Source organism: Teleopsis dalmanni, chromosome 2, assembly GCF_002237135.1.
Source record: "Teleopsis dalmanni isolate 2A chromosome 2, ASM223713v2, whole genome shotgun sequence".
NCBI lineage: Eukaryota > Metazoa > Arthropoda > Insecta > Diptera > Diopsidae > Teleopsis > Teleopsis dalmanni.
Genome location: NC_051847.1, coordinates 44,940,285 through 44,960,750, shown reverse-complemented (window position 1 = coordinate 44,960,750; position 20,466 = coordinate 44,940,285). Strand labels below are relative to the sequence as shown.

Here is a 20,466-nt window from a genome sequence, read left to right as displayed (position 1 = left end):
TCGCTAATTAAGTTAAGTTTTTATAGTGTAAATACTTAATTTTAATTGTGCAATTATCTCTTATTGAGAGATCTGCGAATTTTTGAAGTGCTTATATAAAATTTAGTGGTGTATATAAGACGGAATTGTATAAGAAGGGGTTCAAAACCCATCAACTACCCACATTCAATTATGTTTTGAACTATTCTACGCTATACATAATGGATTTTAATAATTGAATCGTTTTAAAAACCCAATGGGGTGTCAGAGATATACAAATGGTATATTCGTTGGTAGTATTGTTAGTATAAATCATATGTGTAGCGCATCAAATCGTATCGGTTACTGCCAACAATTAAACACTTCAGCTAATTTTTTTGCTTTGTTTTGTTTTGGTTTCTATTTTTATTTAATTTATTTTGGCGCATATTTTCTGTTTTAAGAAAATTTCGTTGCTTCTGCTTTACATATCGTCGTCTTCATGTCAGTCCGTGCTTCTTTTTGGGTTGACAATTATAAAATGCGATATAGACACCTACAAAAATACGATTACGTGTTTAGAATATAAATTAATGAGATTATATGAATCGTTTGTTGTTTTCGGTTTTGATTGATAAACTGTTTCTCTGATTCTGAGATTCTTAGATTCTGATTTCCGAATTATGTAGGTGAGAACGAACGAGTGCGCCACAAATGATTTTGTTTACCAAGTAAAAAGTATGTGCTTTGCATAAACTATTTAAAATGCTAAAGTATCTTAAAGTGTCAGTTAAAACTTTATTTTAAAAATTAAAATAAAAAAATAATTAAATAAAGAAGCAATAAAATATTATTGAAGTTTGTGTTAATTACGTGCAGTGTTCTTTGATTAACTATCCGAAGAACACAGATTGACCTTCCTAAAAATATAGCATAAAAATAATTATCAAATATGTAACAATAAATAATTAACTAAAAATTTAATTTATTTTTTAACTAAATAGATAGATTAACTTTAATCAGTAAAAGAAATACAAACAACAAAGTCTTAGTCTCCAATTTTTCCCTCCTATAATTAAGAAAAAAATTAAAATTAAAATTAAAATTAAAATTGAAATTAAAATTAAAATAAAATAAAAATATTAAATAGTTAAAGATTTGTGTAAGAAGTAAATATTTTGAAGAAAAAAAATATCTGAGAGTAACACTATTGAAAATGTTTAAAATAAATAAAATAATCGACGTCATTAGTAACGCCAGCAGATATCTATAAACGATATATAGTATATATAAATATATATATATATTTATATATATAAATGTTTAGATATTAAAATAAGAATATAATAAAACAATTACAAAAATGTTATGTATTTAGATGTATTCCAAGGCGTCTTATATAAGCATAATTGTATATTGAATAAATTAAAAGAAACTAACTAAAAGCTGAAAGAGAATTGTATCTGAAATACTATAGAGATTTATGTTAATTAACGTCATCGTGGCAAAAATTTATAGATAAATAGTTAATAAACAAAACAAAATGAAGCGACGCAATGCCGATTGTGGCAAACTTCGACGACCGATAAAACGTAACAAAATCACTGAGGGCATGTATGGCAGGTAAGTTCCATATACTATATATTATATATATATATTATAGATATTTAAATCTATTTTTGTACTAAACTACAATATTTTATAAGGAAATTCCAACTTAAGATAAATTAATTTAATTAATTTTTCTTTTTAATAATTAACTAAATGGAAACTTTATAGTGTACATTTATTTCAAGTTTTTTTTATTTTTTTTTTTTGTAATTTCGTTAGTTTAGATAATAGATCTGGTCTCTTATAAAGCTACCATTAATAAAAGTTGCAATTAATATCAATCTCGTTTTCATAATTGTTTTTAGAATTATTGCTTCTATTCCAGACTGCTAAACAAGCTCATTAAAATGAATTAATTTTCACACTTCTTAAAACATTCGGTTTTGTAAACATGTTTGCACCTTCTAATAGTTAATGCATCTATCTAAGTATAACTAAACCTGAAAATTTATATTATAATGAATTCATTTAGTAACATTATTAAAAACATAAAATTGTTAATTAAAATGAAACTGATACATTGGTTTCCTAATTGCATACACCCGTATAAACTATCAAGTTTCAGAGTAAATATTATAGAATGCCGAAACCTGTTGGGTCTGTAAAATATCCAACTATTATTTTAACTTATCCAATTTCTTTATCTGTTTTTTCATATATATTTTTATACGAAATATAGAGTAAAACATCCAACTATTTATCTGCATCTGTCTTGTATTTCTCAAGAAATTTGTCCAATACCCTTAACTGTGTTTAGTTGTATTTTCTTCTATGTAAAATATATATACAATGCAGAGTAATATATCTAACCAATTTATCTGTATCTGCTTTGCGATTTTCAAAAAAAAAAATTCATTCAATACTTTCAATTGAACTTGTATGTATGCTTTTCTATATGAAACATATATGAAAGTGTTAGTAAACCGTCTATTTATTTTATTTGCATCTGTTTTGCGATTTTCAAGAAATTTGTCCAGTACCTCTATCTGTGAAATATATGTCAAATGCAGAATGCAACATCTATCATTTAGTCTATACTACACTTATACTTAAGAATGATTTCAACAATTTTTGTATGTATGTGATATATATGTCAAATGTAGAATGAAATATCCGTTGATTTTATATCTATCTGTCTTGTGATTTGCAATTCTGCAGAAATTTGTCCAATACTTCCAACGGGATTTGTAAGTATGGTTTTTCTTTTCTTTTACATAGAGCCTGTATGGGGCCAATATCTCTATGTTCCCCTACATGTACATATATAACTGTAAAGTATATGTCAAATACAGAATGAAACATCTATCCATTGTATCTGTATCTATCTTGTGGTTCTTGTGAAATTTAAACTTAAGAATACTATTGTATATAGTATGTGTATGCTTTTATATGTGACATATACCATATGTCAAATGCAGAAAGAAACATCCATCAATTTTATCTGCATCTGTCTTGCAATTCTGCAGAAATTTGTCCAATATTAAGAATTTGTTTTTTATGCTTGTTTTTTTGTTCTCCTATTTACACTATAGAGTTTCTCTTATCAGTTTAAATCGAACTTTGTGCTGTAATGATAGACAGAGATATCATTCCATGAATTATATGCATTTTAAAGTTAGCATTTAACTGTTTATCAAGTCATGAGTGGCGTAGTAATGTGTCTAGAATCTTTTGAACTCCACCTGAATGGCTGTCAAGCAATATTATCGTTGAGTTTTCTAAAAGAGTTCTCTCTATGCAGTTCCAATAGTTTTTCCGTACTTCCTCTGTAGTTGTAATTTGCCTTTAATTAACCTGAATGATGTTTGTTGTGGGTCTCGTATTTGTAATTGACCTTTATTGACTCAACTGAGATTTAGAGCCTTATTGTTAGATGTTGCTAGCGTGTATCAATACCATTTGTATAGGTTAGCTTAAGAAACGTTCTTCAAAGACAATAGATCGTATAGACCAGTGTTATACCAATAATAATAATAAAACTCATACACATCAAAGATATTACTCAGTAAACGATATATAAATTTGGAAGATACGGTTGAGACCTCATTTCTAAGGGTAACATGATTTTTATTAGAAATTTCAAAATCTGTCTTTCAGAACCAAAATTAGTCTATTAGTCTATAGGTAAAATTTGTTTAAAATGGATTGTAGTTAAACAAGGCATTGTACTAAAAGGCCTATATGTTAATTTATAATCTATAGTCTAAATATAAAACTCATTATATCACTAAAATAGCAGTATTTTTTTTAATCAATAGTAGATTAGTAGATAATAGTAGATACTTAATGTTTTAAATGAATATACGATATATGTCTCCAACAATAAATCCATATCTATTGTGTTATATAACTACTTGAAAATAATCAAATTTAAGAAAATTCTGCTATGTGAGGTTTCTGATAACTATTTTGAAGCAGATAAATAAAAGCAAAGTTAAAAGTTTAAATCGTACTCTACCATGGACCAGTGTTATCATTGTTACTTTCATCTTCGTTGTTAGTTGACCGTATCTGTAAATGTTAGTCGTTTAATTCAAGAGGGAGTTCTTGTATTTCTCACTTTAACACATAATATTCATTATATGTGTGTTTTTAATACATGTTGAGTGTGGTTGATCTTAATAGAGCGAACCTTATGTGTTATATTCAAAGACCATTCTTTGTTATGAATATACATCTTATTCATTATATATAATCTTTTAAATTGATAAACTTAGTCATTTACATTCTAGTATGAACTAAAAGTGGTTAGGAACTCTAAATATTTCTAAGTCTGTGTGGGTGTTGTCACATGGTATCTATGATCAAATCTATTGTTAAAATGCACCTTTGACAATAGTATTTGTTTTAAGAGTACTCTTAAGTTACAAATATACTACTCTTATAATTCAAATATACTACTCTTATATAGTGAAATGGACACTAGTTACTTTATTTGTTACAGCTATTTGAACATAAATTCTTTTTCTAGTCTCCTGTTAAAAACTGTTACTTCGTTTTTTTTTACTAAGATCTATATAAGTACTCATTATTTATATTAGATATTGCAAATATAGGAATTAACAACATTATCCGTTCTATCAAAATCACACATCGCTTTTTGGATCAAGAATAGATCTCTTTGGGACAGCTATCACACCATAAAAATGTGTGAAATTACAATGCACACACACTAGGGACCTAAGTGAGGGGTGGCTGTTCTTTCAAGAAGGGCTATCACTACCATTTAAGGGCACTGTTGATTCTTGTCTGACTAGTCTATATTTGATTTTTGCACTACTTGATTGGATTTGATTATTTCTCACGAATAAAAGAAGAAAGAAGAAAGTCGGAGAAGATTTAGAGTTTAATGTTCCTATAAATTTCTCTTTTTGGCAAAGAGTGATGGTTAATTTGATGACATATGTTTGTTGCCTTCAATACTCGGTAATATATTTTTTTCCACATTAACTCACATGTAGTGATTACCAAATACTAGTTACTTTCGTTTTGTTGGCTTCATTATTTAAGATTTTATTTGCTAAATTATTTTCTTACAATTCACATCTTTTCATTTTTTTTTCTTTTTTTTATATACAATTTTGCGTAAGTACTGATTCTCCAGTGATTCGCCCACTAAACACGGGCAATGTCGTTGGTAAAAATAAATGCTTGAATATATTTCATTTTGAAATATATAGTAGGTGTTATTGTATTTTAACCATATCCATTTATAGAAACCAACTGGTTGCTATGCCACGTCGGCATCATTCATCCATACCCTTCCTTGCTAAAGTCCCTTATGACGTGATAAGAAGACTTTTATTCAACTCCATGGCCCACCTATATATTTAGTTTTACTTACGTACATCTGAATTATTTTAGGCAATAAAAATTTTAAAATTAAAAATAAAATAAAACAAATTGTTAAGTAAAATAAATAAAAAAATTTATTAAAAAATAAAGCCTTTGCTGGGCTTTATTGCTGAATGAATTTATTTTCATTCAATTTTCATCGATCAACATTAGTTTAACCTGCCCAAACCGAAATCGTATTTATTTGTTATTATTTTTGTGCAAATACGAAATTTTGCAACATTTCTCGGCATTTGCAAACAAAACTAAGTGAAGTTAATCAAAAACTAATAAATTTGGCCATTTCAACAAAAATTTGGGCATTAAGTGACTCTAATTGCCAGACCCATGCGGATTTACTGGATTATTTGCTTTTGTTATTAGGTTTTAACTTTTTTTGCTGTGTGGTAACTGAGCAGGTGTTTGTAGGTAAATAAATATCTCCGGATTAGTCAATAAAAATTGATGAATTTTCATAGTTTTTAAAATATATTTCAATTCAGTATAACAAAAAAAAAAGAAACAGTGAACATATATCATATGGATTATATTAGAGATTATGTGTAAATTTTTAAATAATAATTATATTTTTTAAATAATAAATAAAATCAACAACAATTAAATTATTTTTTATAGTACATGTGAGATTTTTCTGTAGCGTTCCTCAGCACAGAATGAAATATTGTTCTAATTTCTTAGCAATCAGAAGAACCAGTATGCAGTTCTGGTTATATATATGTATATATATATATATATATATATATAGTATGTATATCGTATTTGTATTATGCAAATATTGAACTTTCACGATGCCATTTATTCCCTATAATAATCACTAGTACAACAACATCTTCTTTAGTTATTTCTATCATTTAATTTTTCCATTTATACCTATATGTATCCTTATTCAACATGAAAGCGACCCCTGTTTATGAGCGAAGTAGCACCAGTGCTATCTAATTGTCAGTAAAGATCGCATCCACACAAGTTTGGCATAACCCATGACATATATATACATGTGTCTATTTACCTGTTTCTGTTAGTCGCTTCGTAAAATACTTACTTTCATCACAAAAGCTCTACTAACTCTCTTGGTCTCATGACCAATATTTTTCTATGACAATATTTTTCCAGCAAATTGTGCCGGGAAGGTGGTTTTTCTGTAAAGAGCTGCAAATTGTCTGTTGAGCTTGAAAGGATCAATCTTCTTAAAAGTCTTATTATGCAGCAATTAGTTTTTGTACTCGTCTTTGATAGTCTATTATAAATATATTAAACAGATTTTGGATTAAAACATTTTATACAAAATGCTCTTGCACTTAGCTAGTTCAGCTTTCCCGAAGTACATTTTTGGATTATTTCAAACGATTAAGTGATCCACACGGATGTGAAAGCATATGTACGAATTATGTGGAGACATATATAGTTTATGACTTCTTGATAGAATATTAAATTTGTACAAAAGAAGATTTGTTCGCACTATAATAGCTATCAACTATCGCTTAAAGCATTTTCACGTGTTTTAATAATAATAATAATAATAATATCCATCATCCATTGCATGAACTATTTCCACATGTTTTAATCCTTAATCATTGGGCTTAAGAAGTTCTGCATGCATTTTATCCCCATTACCATATCTTTATCAGCTTTTGAGATCCTATCTGTCAGTCTATTTATACTTACTTATTGCTTGTGAAATCTATGTAAAAGTTCCTTTTACTGGTTCGCATTTAATGATAATTTTTCTTAGCGTTAGATTGATGTTCTCCTCAGACTTTATCTGGAAACATAATATTTTATATCTTACATTTATAAATGATATTCGTTTATATTGATAAGATATCATTGTTTTCAAATTCCTGTGATCTTTTCTCTTGACTATATGTGCTCAATACGTTAATAAACTTCTGTCCTTAAGTCGATTCCATCGTATTGTAGTTCAGTTACATATTGCTTTATTGGTTTTCAACTTCCTTCACAAAGCTTTTGATTTGGAATATAGTGTAGGGTATCTTAAAAGGATTAATAATCTTGCTTATTTCTTTAAAAGTATCTTCAGAGAACTAATATACTTTTGATTCGGAATAGATAGTGAAGGGTTTGAAAATTAAACCAAAATCTTTTCTTTTGAATTATTCTTACGTGTCGATCATACTAATAAATAACTTGTTTTAAGCAATAATTTATTTAATTATTGGATATTAAATTAGCATTAAATTATTTAATTTTTTCTCTTCATAGCACAACTGTTTTGTACATGAAATTCCTTGTACTTTGGGCAATTGTCATAACAGCCGATTTTATGTTTATGTTCCGTTTTGAGTTCTTATGGCCTTTTTGGCTACTGGTACGCTCCGTGCATGATTCATTCAAATATAAAGGATTGGTAATTATGCTTATATATAATCTTATCTATAATAACTTTATGTAATACCAAAAAAATGTTATTTTTCAGGCATTCTCCGTATTGTTCGTTTGCATAGCAATTACATCAGACTTGGTATGTCTCTTCTTTATACCAGTACATTGGCTACTATTTGCGGCAAGCACATATGTCTGGGTGCAATATGTTTGGCATACGGGTAAGTCATAAAATAACTAAGTACCATAACGAATTCAAATTTAATTTACCATTTTACTTTCAATTTTTTGACAGACAAAGGCATATGCTTACCAACGATAATACTTTGGATGCTTTTTGTGTATCTAGAAGCTGGCATCAGGTGGAAAGACAGTCGACATATGCCACATTTAGATTTGTGTCGACCTTTTGCAGCACATTGGTAAGTATTCAGAAATTACTTTTGCTACCAAATTAATATAAGTACACCATTAGTAAACTAATTAGGTTTTATTTCATATTTAGTATTGCCTAATAAATTAAATAGAAAATAACATTTTCCACATTTTCTCTAAATTTGCAATTTTTAAATACTTACTTCATTTAATAGTTTAATTAAATATTTTCAAACAAAATTAATTATCGTATACGACATAATTACTATTTAATACATCATATTTTTAATTATTTTTTTACCTAACAATTTATTACCGATATTTATTATATTATGTATTAGTTTTATTATTATTTATCAAGTTAAAGGGTATATTATTATTATTATATATAAAACTTTATTGTATATAAATTTATATTCAAGTTTATATAATATATATATATTTATGTATTATATATATTTATATATTATTTATATATCTATTATATATTATGTTGAAGCTATTTGAGCGTCAGTGCACTTAAGCCATTTTATTATTGTTTGTCACTTCATCAGACTATGCAATAATTGACCTGAGATCTAAATACCTCCCCGAGGAGCCTGTAACCAGGCTGAGATTTGATAACGCGGTGTTGGTAAATCTGTCAGTTTTCGCAAATAATTTCAGGACTCTATCCTGGGATCAATCTTGAGATCCCTAAGGATGTCATTCGTCCTAATGTACCATGGTACTTTGAAAAGTCTTCTCAGAGCCTGACTTTGTGCAATTTTAAGCTGACGAATAGTAGTGTTTGAGGCTTTGCTAAACGCTACACATTCATATAGAAGTGACGGACGAATTATTTGGATATATATCAGCTTCCTGTTCTTAGAATTGAGATTTTATATATTATATATATTTATATATTATACATATTTATATATATTATATATATTTATATATTATATATATTTATATATTATATATATTTATATATATATTTAAATTGTATATATATTTTAATATATTACAAATCATAATCATAAATAGTTTAATAGGAACGACTAACGTTTTTTTTAAAAAACGTTGAAACTCTGTTCTTTATTTACACCCTTAATATCATGATAAGACAAAATACATATTGTACGAAAATATTTTTATATAGCTAAAATTATTATTTATTAATTTTTTTATAATAAAGTATTTTACAAATTAAATAGCCACTTATAGCTAAATATAATCATTTCTATGCCAATATTATAATTTAATAACGATCACCATACTAACTTATAAAATGTTAGACCCAAACTCCCCATACGGTTAGAGGCTCCTTTTAACGATTACTGTCCTGTCCTAAAATGTAACTCACCTGTTCGCTGCCCAACACTTGGTAGAAGGCTATTATCTATTTTAGGGGTTTCTTCCTCCCGATATCGCGAATATTGAAATTGTTGACTTTCCTCATTATAATTAAAGTACAAATTAGTTTTTTGTTCCGAAGCAGCTAACGTGTTCCGCAAATTATAGTATTGGAATGCCATAAGTATCTACCATTTACTATATAAAAAGAACTTAATCACTCTTACTACCTACATAATGCTAGGAGAACTATATACTAAACATTATAACAGCTTGAAATGCTGTTAAAACGCTTCTATTATGTTTTTTGATATGTAGTCATCTCGAAACGGTCAATAAATGCTTTATAACTTAGTAATTATCATCAGACCTCAGTTTAAAGTTTTTCAATGAAAAAATACAACTTCCCCATGTACCTGTTAACTTCCCCTTATAATTGGCTGATCTTAATGTGCAATTTCCATGACTATTTTTCCTAAGATGTTCTGAACCAACTTAAAAAAGGCTTTAGTTGTATATTCAAGAGTTATTTATTAATAATACATCTATTCCTATCATAGTATTTGTTATTGGTTGTAAGGTATCTTCTTACCTTATACACCGTTTCAATTATAATCTGTGCTTCCACCTTCTTCGGCATGCTTCCTCATTCTGCAATAGATTAAATTCAATTTCACCATTATTTTCAATAATTTTAATCCTTTTTACATTGTATGCTGACTGTATATTCATGGTATATTTACACCATCCATGACTATATCTATTATGTTATGCAGACATTCATGATCTGTATATCAAATTAATGAAGTGTAAATTAAAAAATAAATAATGCAGAAATAAATTTAGGCAGAACCAAAAAGTATTAAAATAGTGGAAAAATTATAAAAATTAAAGCATGCATTTTCAATAAATATGTATAATAATTTTACACTAATTTTACACTAATTGTACATTAAATTTAACAATGCATCTTTCATAAATTTGTTTCGTCATTTCTAATAATTTTATACTAATTCTACACTATGTTTTGGAATACATATATTCCTAATAGTTGACTCAGCATAGTTCGCTTACTTCAACTTAATTAATTTCTATCGTTTAATTTAGGTTCGTACTTAAGTGAGTAGTATGATAATTATAATGTATCTATGCGGCTATATATCACTGAGTCTGACAGTTACAGATGTAACAGTTTGTATACAGATAAACGATACTTTCTCTTCACGGCCAGCTAAATTGAAACACAAAAAAAAAATTTTTTAATTTATACTTGATTAAGTATATTCATAATTTAGATTTGACTTTACCAAAATTTCAAGCTTCTTTAGATGGTTATACTAGAAATCGGTTACTTAGTACGATTACTACATACATTTCCCAGTAATAATAATATACTTCGTGATATATATAGAGTATATATAGATAGAGTTAGATATAGATATATATAGAGTTTTGTTTGATTTTTATAAAAACTGAATAACTGTTTTACTCACCTTCTGAACAAAATTGCTAAAACAATCTGTTTTGTCAAAGAGTATATATAGTTTATATTGTCTTCTGACAGTGCATGATTGTTTTATCCTTATAATTCCATAAATTTAAACTTATTTTTAAGGTATTTGATGGATGAGATCTGCAGCACTTGCATAAACAGTTTCATGACATAGATAAGTTGACTGCTGTCATCAATTATAATTAAATGATATTCTTGATGTTGTTATAGCTGTTTGTTTCGGTTCTAGAAAGCAAACATCTAAAACTATGGCAAGACGTAAACAAGTCAAATAAGAGGAAATTGTGTATGATAGTTAGGTAGTAAAACAATGGGGGAAGTGTGTTAATAATTAAACTTAGCCTGGACCTATGTAAAGATACCTTGCTACTTCAATGGAGCGTTGTCATAGTCTTGTTGTTGTTGTTGTTACCCGCCGGGACCTGCTTGTTGAGTCCCATTGGGAGGTGTTGAACGGTTCTTGGTCGGCGTTGATGACGAGTAGCTCCAGGACGTAGACCCGAGCGTTCTTGGAACCTCATTGTCTTGTATAATGTTGTTATTATAATCCACGGAGATCTATAAAGTAAATAACATGAAGAGAATTACAAATACGTATACATGGGTTAAGATGGGGATAAGTGATAGTGAGATAAGAGGAGGGGAGTTTATATAGTTGTTAGAATAGACTGCAGACTTTCAATTGAAATCAACCTGGGTCTAGGCGGAGAAACTTAGCCACTTGAATAAGACAAAACTATAGCATTATCTTCTCGTCTTCTCCTTTACGTGACTATGTTACAAATATCTTGCAATATTCTTAGGCTGTTGTGAAATATTGTAGTATAAAAAAATTGAAGTTATTTTTATACAATCAACCAAAATTGCATTCTTTCACTTAAATTTTGAATATTTAGAAACTTTTGTTAATTTTAAGTTCAGGTCTGTGACGTCCGGTCTAAAGGCACCGAGTTTTTAGTATTTTATCCATTAAAAATTCATTTGAAGAAAAGATTTCATCAAGTGAATTAATAAAACTCATATGTAGTGAAGGAAATGCTTTTTATTTTATTTTGTTTATTTTTTCTTTATTTTTTTTATTTGCTTTTTAAATAATTTTTTTGCACTAACATTAGGTTATTTCTCTTCTTATCTTATATAGTATGTTACTTCTGTATAAGTCTTTATATTTAAAAGTCTTAAGTTATTTTTCACATATTGAGATAATTAAGTAGTTGTATTTGATTCAATTTAAATTTTTTTATCATAACAATTTATGGTGCAAATACTTTTAATCAATTTACAAAGAAATCATAATCCATTGTATGTGAGATTAAAGTCGCAAAAAGAGGATATTTAAATCACACTTAAACTTATAAATTTTTTTTGTTGTATTCATATATATCCCACATTTAGGTATCATAATTTTTGAATATGAATATGTATATATTTTTGAAATTTAAAATTTTATTTATGTATTTATGATTTATATACTTTTTAAATATAATAAGCATTTTTTAACCAATATTCCATTCCATTTTTATTACAGTATTGGTTACCCAGTTGTAACGTTAGGATTTGGCTTTAAAAGCTATGTGGGCTACCGTATGCGACAGCGAAAGCAGCGTGAAGTAGCGAAAGAAAATGAATTTTATATGCAACTATTGCAGCAGGCACTACCACAAGAAGAGACACCAGATGATACACAACAAATAACTGCAGTGACTAGTGCAACAATAGTAACAGTAACAGCCAACACAGCTCAAAGTGTACAGAATTCTTCCCACTCTAATGCGACGACACATGTTGCGATTGCAGCTACTGCAACAGTAGTAGCAGCAGCAGTCACAACCACAACAACAACGTCGAATGCCATTATCTCAGCGAATGGTATATTGGCAGCACAAGCACAAAATCATCATAATCATCATAGTCAAACAAATGATAATCATACGCATCATAACAGTAGCAGCAGTGGCAGCAGTAGTAACAGCATAAACAACAATACCATAAGTAGTATTTTAAATACAACTACCACAACAACATCTACAGCAACATCAGGGAGTGCGAATAATAGTACTTCAACATCAAATAGTAGTGATGATAAGAGCTATGTGCAAATTAGCGGAGGTGGCGGTGGTAATGCTTCTAATTCTACTGCATCGCTTACGCATCAGCATAATCAACAACATAACCATCAAAATAGTAATCATCACCATAACAATAGTAATTTACACTCGAATCATATTGCACATCAAACTCACAACCATCATCATCAGAGTAGTAATAATAATTCGAAAAATGCTCAAAGCAATTGTGAGTTTATGCTATTTATTATTATTATATTCTAGAATAATTCTTATAACTTCATGTATATAACATATGATTTAGTTTAATATTCCCCTAATGAGGGTCAAACCGTTTTTACTAACGGCTCAAAAGTAGATAGTCATGTAGGCAATGGAGTTTTCTCAGAAGAATTGAGTAAATCTATTTATTATGGGTTGAGCTGTTCGCTATTAGGATATAGTAAAATATAGCTGGTCTGGAAGTGGTTAATATATAGTAGAAATATATGCATACTATCTCATGGCCGCTATTACGAAAGTTATACCTTGTCTATATATATATACTATCTGTCAGGTTGCTTTAAAGTTCTTGAGTTTAGTCCAATTTAAATCCGGGACGGTTTTTGATTGCTAAACATCACAAAAAGGAGATGTCGACGGAGTTTTAAATGGGTACCTATGGGTACGCGGTCATAGGGATATTTTCGGCAACTGCAAAAGAGACGAGCTAACCAGACAGAGTAATTAAGATAAACACTCAAAACACCTTAAAACTCAAGGCTATCATTGACATCAAGCAAATTTTTATTAAATTCTTACTGTGCTGAACTTTTTAATGAAAGATGGGAAGACTTAAAGTAATATAAGCATATGTATGTGAGTTGACCACGTTCTGTTAAGGTAAAATCGAGTACTCTCATTGAGATGCCCTGTAAATATATCAGTCATGTAGTAGGTCTGCTCACGGGTTACCGCCGATTAAGGGTCAATGCTAGAAGATTGGAACTCCCTTATAATAATTCCTGTCACCGTTGCAGAGTGGGCGATAAAGTACTTCACATATTATTTATTATTGCTCAGCGCATGGGTCAATAGACCTAATGGGAACCTTAAGAGTATTTGTGTAACTTACCCTTTCCCTTTTTTAAAAAATTAAAAACTGACATTAACTCGTTAGTAACTAAGAAGTTAAAAAACTAAATGTTGTTTTTAATTAGACTTTATTTTAAAAAAATTTTGTTTCTTTTTATATTTATTTTCCACAATTTTTGTTTATTTTTAAAACATTACTTTTTAATTTTTTTTAAATTTTTGTTTACTTACAATTTTTTATCAATGAATAGAATTTAAAAGAAAATTCAGATTAGATTTTGCTTACCGTTTTGATAAAAAATTTTTCTTCAGTCTCTTAGTTGATTAGAGAGTTTATAACTAGTCTGTTAGTGCGAAAGACTTGTGATTTGTTTGCGTACAAATTGGAGACCTTAACAAGAGACTTGTTGTTTTTTTCCATGCTTAGAAGCGGCCAAATACAGCTGTTATCAATTCGGGGAGAGTGTGTCTTCTGTTTATTATGGCACGTAACGGAACATTAACAATTTTAGAACCGGTATTAATGTTTGTTTGCAGATCTGCTTAGTAGTATTCATCACACACTTACCTCTTACTTTATACCAGATTTTGAAGTTTGCTTGAGTAGTCTTAAATTCGTAAAGTTTGATAAAAGGATTAATAGTAGCATTTAAATTATTTTCACAAAAATAGAAAAAAATATATATCCAAATTTTATATTCCATTTCTTATGCTTACCTACATATTTTATAGTTCAAATCTTAAATTTCAAGTTATTTTTTGCGTATCAACTATAATTAATTTTTGATTGATATATTATAAATTATAATTACTTTTTGTTTACTATTAATTGTATTTCGTAATATTTAGAAAATTATAATAATATTAATTATTTTTTTATAGCGACATCAAATGGTTATATTGGAGCTAACTCCAAAAGCCACCGTCGCAGTGTTGATAAAGATAAAAATAGAGGAAGCGCTATTGGTGATAATGAATCAAAGCACAACAAATCCAGTAACTATCAGCAATATAATTCTGATAATTCTAATAATAGCAATAGCAATAACAACAACAATAACAATAAGGACAAAACAGACAGTGAAAGCAACAACTATCAAGTTAACCAAACGCATCAACATAATTCTAAAGAAAAAAGTGGTAATATTACATTTTCTATTAATCTTCCATCCAGTAAATATAATATACATATAATATATTACAGATGAACATCGTTTGGGTTCGCATAGCAGTTCCTTAAAGAAAGCTAATTCACAAAATGCGTTCGGCAATACAACGCCAGTTGTGGCCAACGGTAATATATCACAATATGATATGGATGATGTTATAGTAGTGGAACCAGTTGAAAAAACTAAAGGTTTTTATTTATTTATTTATTTTTTTTCTTACTTGTATTATAATTTTTTAAATTTCGAATTATAATTTTAGGACGCCGAAATCGCTCTAAAAAAGACAATGCTTCCAAGGACAATCATCATCAACATCATAATAATAATAATAATAATAGTTATAATAGTAATTCAACTTCAAATCATTTACATACACAACAACAGCAAAACAAGGATGTTAACTCTCATAATAATAATAATAATAACAACAATAGCAGTAATAATAATAACAACAATAGCAACACTAATAACAATAATAACAATTCAGATGCATCATCGGTCTCATCATCTAGTTCCACTTCATCATCATCATCAGCATCATTAACTATTTCGAATATAGCCTCTAAGGTGGTGTCGAAAATTTGCGAATCATGTCTCAAACTCGAGGCAGACATCAAAAAATGTCGTTCAGAAATTAGCCATCAAAAGCAAATCGAGAACGAATTGCGTCAGAAACTTGAATCAAATCTCACAACAAAATCCTGTTTGCAGGCCAAACAAAAGGATTGCGATGAACTGGAAAAACGTATCAATGAATTGACTAGTGCTCGTCATGCTGATACGTTACAATTACAAACTGCTGAACGTCGTTTGAATGATGAACGACGACAGAAGCAATCTCTCGAAGCTCAATTGAACAATGAGAAAAAGGCACGAAAGTTGGCTGAGGAAAAAGCTGCTAGGCCAGAATGCAGTGCCCAATGTAAGCAGCGTAAACAGCAAATGGATGAAGAAATTAAACAGCTGCGGCGTGATGTGAAAGCGGCGGAGGAGTCAAAACAAATGGCTGAACAACAAGGACGACAATGGGAGCAAGAGGTTTGTTTTAATTGTATCTCAATTTCTTTTTTATATATCATATAATTGTGTATATCATCAGATGTATATTTCATAATAATAATCATAATATAATATAAATATAAGTATAAATATAAATAAAAATATATATAAAAATATATAAAAATATAAATAAATATAACATAAATGAATGAATAAAATATAAATATTATAATATTCGTAATTAGATTATTATTGAGAGTTAATTTAGCAAAAATTAATTTCAAATATTTATTAAATTTTATTGTTAAAGATTTTACTATATACTATATTGTTAAATTTGTTATTTAATATGCTTTAAAATATTATTATAACAATAATTTATTTTTTCTAATTATAATAAATATTATTATCAGTTCAATTGTATATATTTATTATTAAATACTTAATTATTATATTTATAACTTATATCATGTTTCCACTGCAGCTAAAACTATCTAAGTTAATCAAATTAAAATTTGGTCGTTTCTATTGGCATAACATGATTTAAAATATTGATAATTTCACTTGTGGGAAATTTATATTTACGAGTTACCTTCGTCAGTTTTCGCTTCGAATTAGTTGACTTAGTACTAATTGCCTCATTTATATGAAGGTTCTTTGTATGGTAATTATTCTCAGTAGCCTTAACGAGCAAAACCGCCTAAATGAGACAAGTGGAAACATGTTATTAATTATATATAATAATAAGAATAATTATTGTTATTAATTATAATTATAAATATTATTATTTTAATCACTTATTTTTATGCTTTTAAAATTTTTATATAAACCCCTATTATTTGAAACTTTTTCTGTTTTATAGCTTCGTATGTTTGAAGCTGAAATTCGAAATCGTGAATCAAATCAACCAGGCACTGAGGTGTTAATGAACGCCTTGCAAGCAATGCAAGATAAAAATTGTACACTAGAGAAAAATCTTTCTGCAGAAACGAGAGTTAAGCTGGACTTATTCTCAGCTCTAGGAGATGCTAAACGACAACTTGAATTATCAGAAAGTAATTATATAAATTTATTTAATATTAATTAATATTTGAATGAAATTTTAATTTTATTTTTTAAATTTCTTTTAGATCTTTATCGCAGTAAGGAAGATGAAGTTTTTGATCTAAAAGCAAAAATAGCTCAATTGCTTGCCGTTATGCCAACGGATTCTCTATGTTTGCCTGTTTGCAGTTCAACTGGTGCCAGTCAAATGCTACGCATGAACGACACACCACCATTGCAAACGGGACCTGGACCGTCATCGCCTATGTTGAATAGCTTAAGTGTTCAACAGGTTAACGGACCAGTAGGCCATCAACTTAATGCACGTCTTGCACCCAGTTCAGTCGGTGAATATGTGCAACAAGCGCCGCCCAGTTATGTTACCAATCAACATCCGCAACAATGTGCTGGTATTGTGCCCGTATCTGTTGCAACAGCTGTACTGGTGCCGGGTCCACCACCTGGCAATGGCAGCTCAAACTTAGATCCTAATGCTACTGTTTATACACCGAAATGTGGACCTAATTGCACACCTGGCGTTGTGGTCGTTTGTGGACCAAATGATGCCTGACTAAATGCCTCAGCTTCGGCTGTCAATCATCTACTACGACGACACATATGAGATTATTATTTTTAATATACAACAGTTGACAACCATCAACAGTAACAAGAAATTTTTTGTGCAGATTTGGAGTCGGCATATTTAACAACAACAATTTTTAATTAATTGTTTTAGGATATGCTGCAAATGCACCAGTTGCAATAAACTTATTTAAAAAAAATATCAGCAGTTATTATAACTACAACAATTATACAAGAAACAATATTTAAAAGTAATTTACATGAAATGATAATTATATTAATAAATAATTGAAATGAGAGACACAAATTTTAAAAAACAAAAAAGAAACAAATAAATATTTGCAATGAAGTAAGATTTGAAGTTGGATGAAAAATATTTGAAAAACAAACAAAATGATAAGTAAATGAGGCGATGCCGTGTTTGGCCGCTATTAAAAGCAAAACAGAAAAAAATCTTTTATTTCATTTCTAAATAATTTCAGTTGGAGAAAATAAGAAAAAGCTACTTATAGGATTTAAATTCATTATCAAATTTTTTTTTTTTTTTTTTTGTAGTGGTGGAAAGCATCGAAAGCCGCCGTGTGAGACTTTAACCCACTAAAACCACCACGAAGGAATGATTTGTAAATAGAATCACAGTAGTTAAATCACTGTAACACCCATTCCTTCCAAAAATTTTGTTCTATTACAAAAACTCTATATTGAAGAAAAATAAGAATCTAATTTTTACATAAGCAAAAAAAACATATACTGCAGATGATTCACGATGGACAAGTACTCTTGTCAATAAGACAAACTCGACGCATGTAATTGGAAACATCCAGAAATAGTATAACTAGTCAATGATCACAAGTATAAGTACTATACAGTTCTTATGACATTACAGGCAGATATTTTTAACTCTGGTTATTTTAAAACGTTGGTTAACCGGGTATTGTTTACAATTATCTTCATCAATAAAAAAAAAAAACTGGTTAGGTTTCTATAACTCAAAATTATAACAGGCTGAAAATATTTTTATATTAAATAAAATTCTTAAGAGTAATTAATATAAAAAATAGTACTTACAATGAAATAGTAGTATATATAATAAGTAAAAATATTTGGTTTACTTAAACTAATAAATAGTAGGCTTAATTAAAATCTTATATCTAATGTCTTAATATTATTTAAGATATTTTATTTAATATAAAATACATTCAAACCGAATTTTTACAAAAAAAAATTTTGTTAACCAATCAGACATTTTAAAATGATTATAATTTTTGCTAATTTTATTGATTAACTAAAAAGAGATTTCTAACCAATGATTTAAAAAAATTATGGTTAACGTACTAGTAAATTAACCGGAGCTAAAAAGACCGTCCCTAAGTCATATAAAACCTATAGACCTATATAAAATATATACTTTAACAATAAGAAGTAGTAAGGTATATAGAAATTTATGATGTTATAATAAAATTAATAATTTCAGAATTTTAATTATTTGCAGTAAAATTTTTTTATTAAAAAAGTAAAATAAAAAACCACTTACCGCTTACATTTACTAAAAGCAAATCATTATGCTTACAAGTGTACAAACCGATTTATTTTCTAAAGATTTGTGCGATTAAAAGTTTTTGCTTGTGTAAAATACGAAGTACTTCATTCTAGACCATTTAAACAGGTCTGGAATAAAATTATCGCAAAATGTGTGGTTTTACCATTTGATATTGAGTTAGGTGTGAACATCATAGTATATGGCTATATTTAGATGTAGCGATCGCAATTAAATTATACTTAAAATTTTTCTCAGTGTATTTTAATATTGGTTTGAATATGTAAACTTTATAAAAATATTTTTTATATTGTAATATAAAAATATTTTTTGTATTTTAATATTTAGTAGAAAACTATTATTTTTATTTCATTAATATATTTTAATTTGTAATATAAAAATTTTTTATATTTTAATAGAAAATTTTTTATTTTTTAATATAAAAATATTTTATGTTTTAAAATATTTTATTTTTATTTTTTATATTCTAATAAGAAATTTTTTATAATTTATTAAACAAATTTATATATATTATTATAAAAATTTATATATTTTTTTTGTATATTTTAATATAAAATTTTTTATATATATTATTATAAAAATTTTTATATTTTAATATAAGTTTTTTATATTTTAACATAAAAGTTTTTATATTTTAATATAAAATATTTTATATTTTAATATAAATGCTTAAATATCATAAAAGTAGATTCTTTTCAGTTGTTTTCTAATGTAAAGTAATAACACAATGTTAAAGATGAGCGCTCTTAAGGGAGCAGGCAAATCTTAACGTGATATTACTAACTGAACACATATCGGGAAACATGCGTCCGGCCCTTCATCAAAAACATAATAAAACAGGTTCCCTTGTCACAATATACAACAGTTAGACACTCTTTCAAAAAATTCTCTTCCTTTTTCTAGAGAGAGAGAGAGTCTTAAAAGTGTTAAGTATCAAGTTGTATAATTTCTACATTAAATATGATTTTATGAGAGAACAAA

General features: G+C 28.0%; 1 protein-coding gene across 2 annotated transcripts; it reads left to right on the top strand.

Annotated features, from left to right (window-relative positions):
* Positions 1-1,319: 1,319 nt before the first annotated feature.
* Positions 1,320-18,223, top strand: LOC119678517 (macoilin-2-like). 2 transcript variants are annotated; one of them, XM_038090377.1, is made up of 10 exons: positions 1,320-1,581; positions 7,648-7,792; positions 7,862-7,988; positions 8,063-8,189; positions 12,522-13,111; positions 15,016-15,273; positions 15,338-15,490; positions 15,562-16,340; positions 17,164-17,356; positions 17,432-18,223. In XM_038090377.1, the coding sequence occupies exons 1-10, from the start codon at positions 1,502-1,504 to the stop codon at positions 17,914-17,916; spliced, it is 2,937 nt and encodes a 978-aa protein (XP_037946305.1). In that variant the 5' UTR covers positions 1,320-1,501; the 3' UTR covers positions 17,917-18,223. The 2 variants fall into 2 exon arrangements, with proteins under 2 accessions (XP_037946305.1, XP_037946304.1); XM_038090376.1 differs by having other exon boundaries at positions 12,522-13,288.
* Positions 18,224-20,466: the final 2,243 nt, after the last annotated feature.

Coding starts and splice junctions, on each gene's coding strand:
- LOC119678517 (XM_038090376.1), top strand. CDS start 1,502: ATGAAGCGACGCAATGCCGATTGTGGCAAACTTCGACGACCGATAAAA. Junction 8,190..12,521: donor CGACCTTTTGCAGCACATTG/GTAAGTATTCAG, acceptor TTTTTATTACAG/TATTGGTTACCCAGTTGTAA. Junction 16,341..17,163: donor GACGACAATGGGAGCAAGAG/GTTTGTTTTAAT, acceptor TCTGTTTTATAG/CTTCGTATGTTTGAAGCTGA.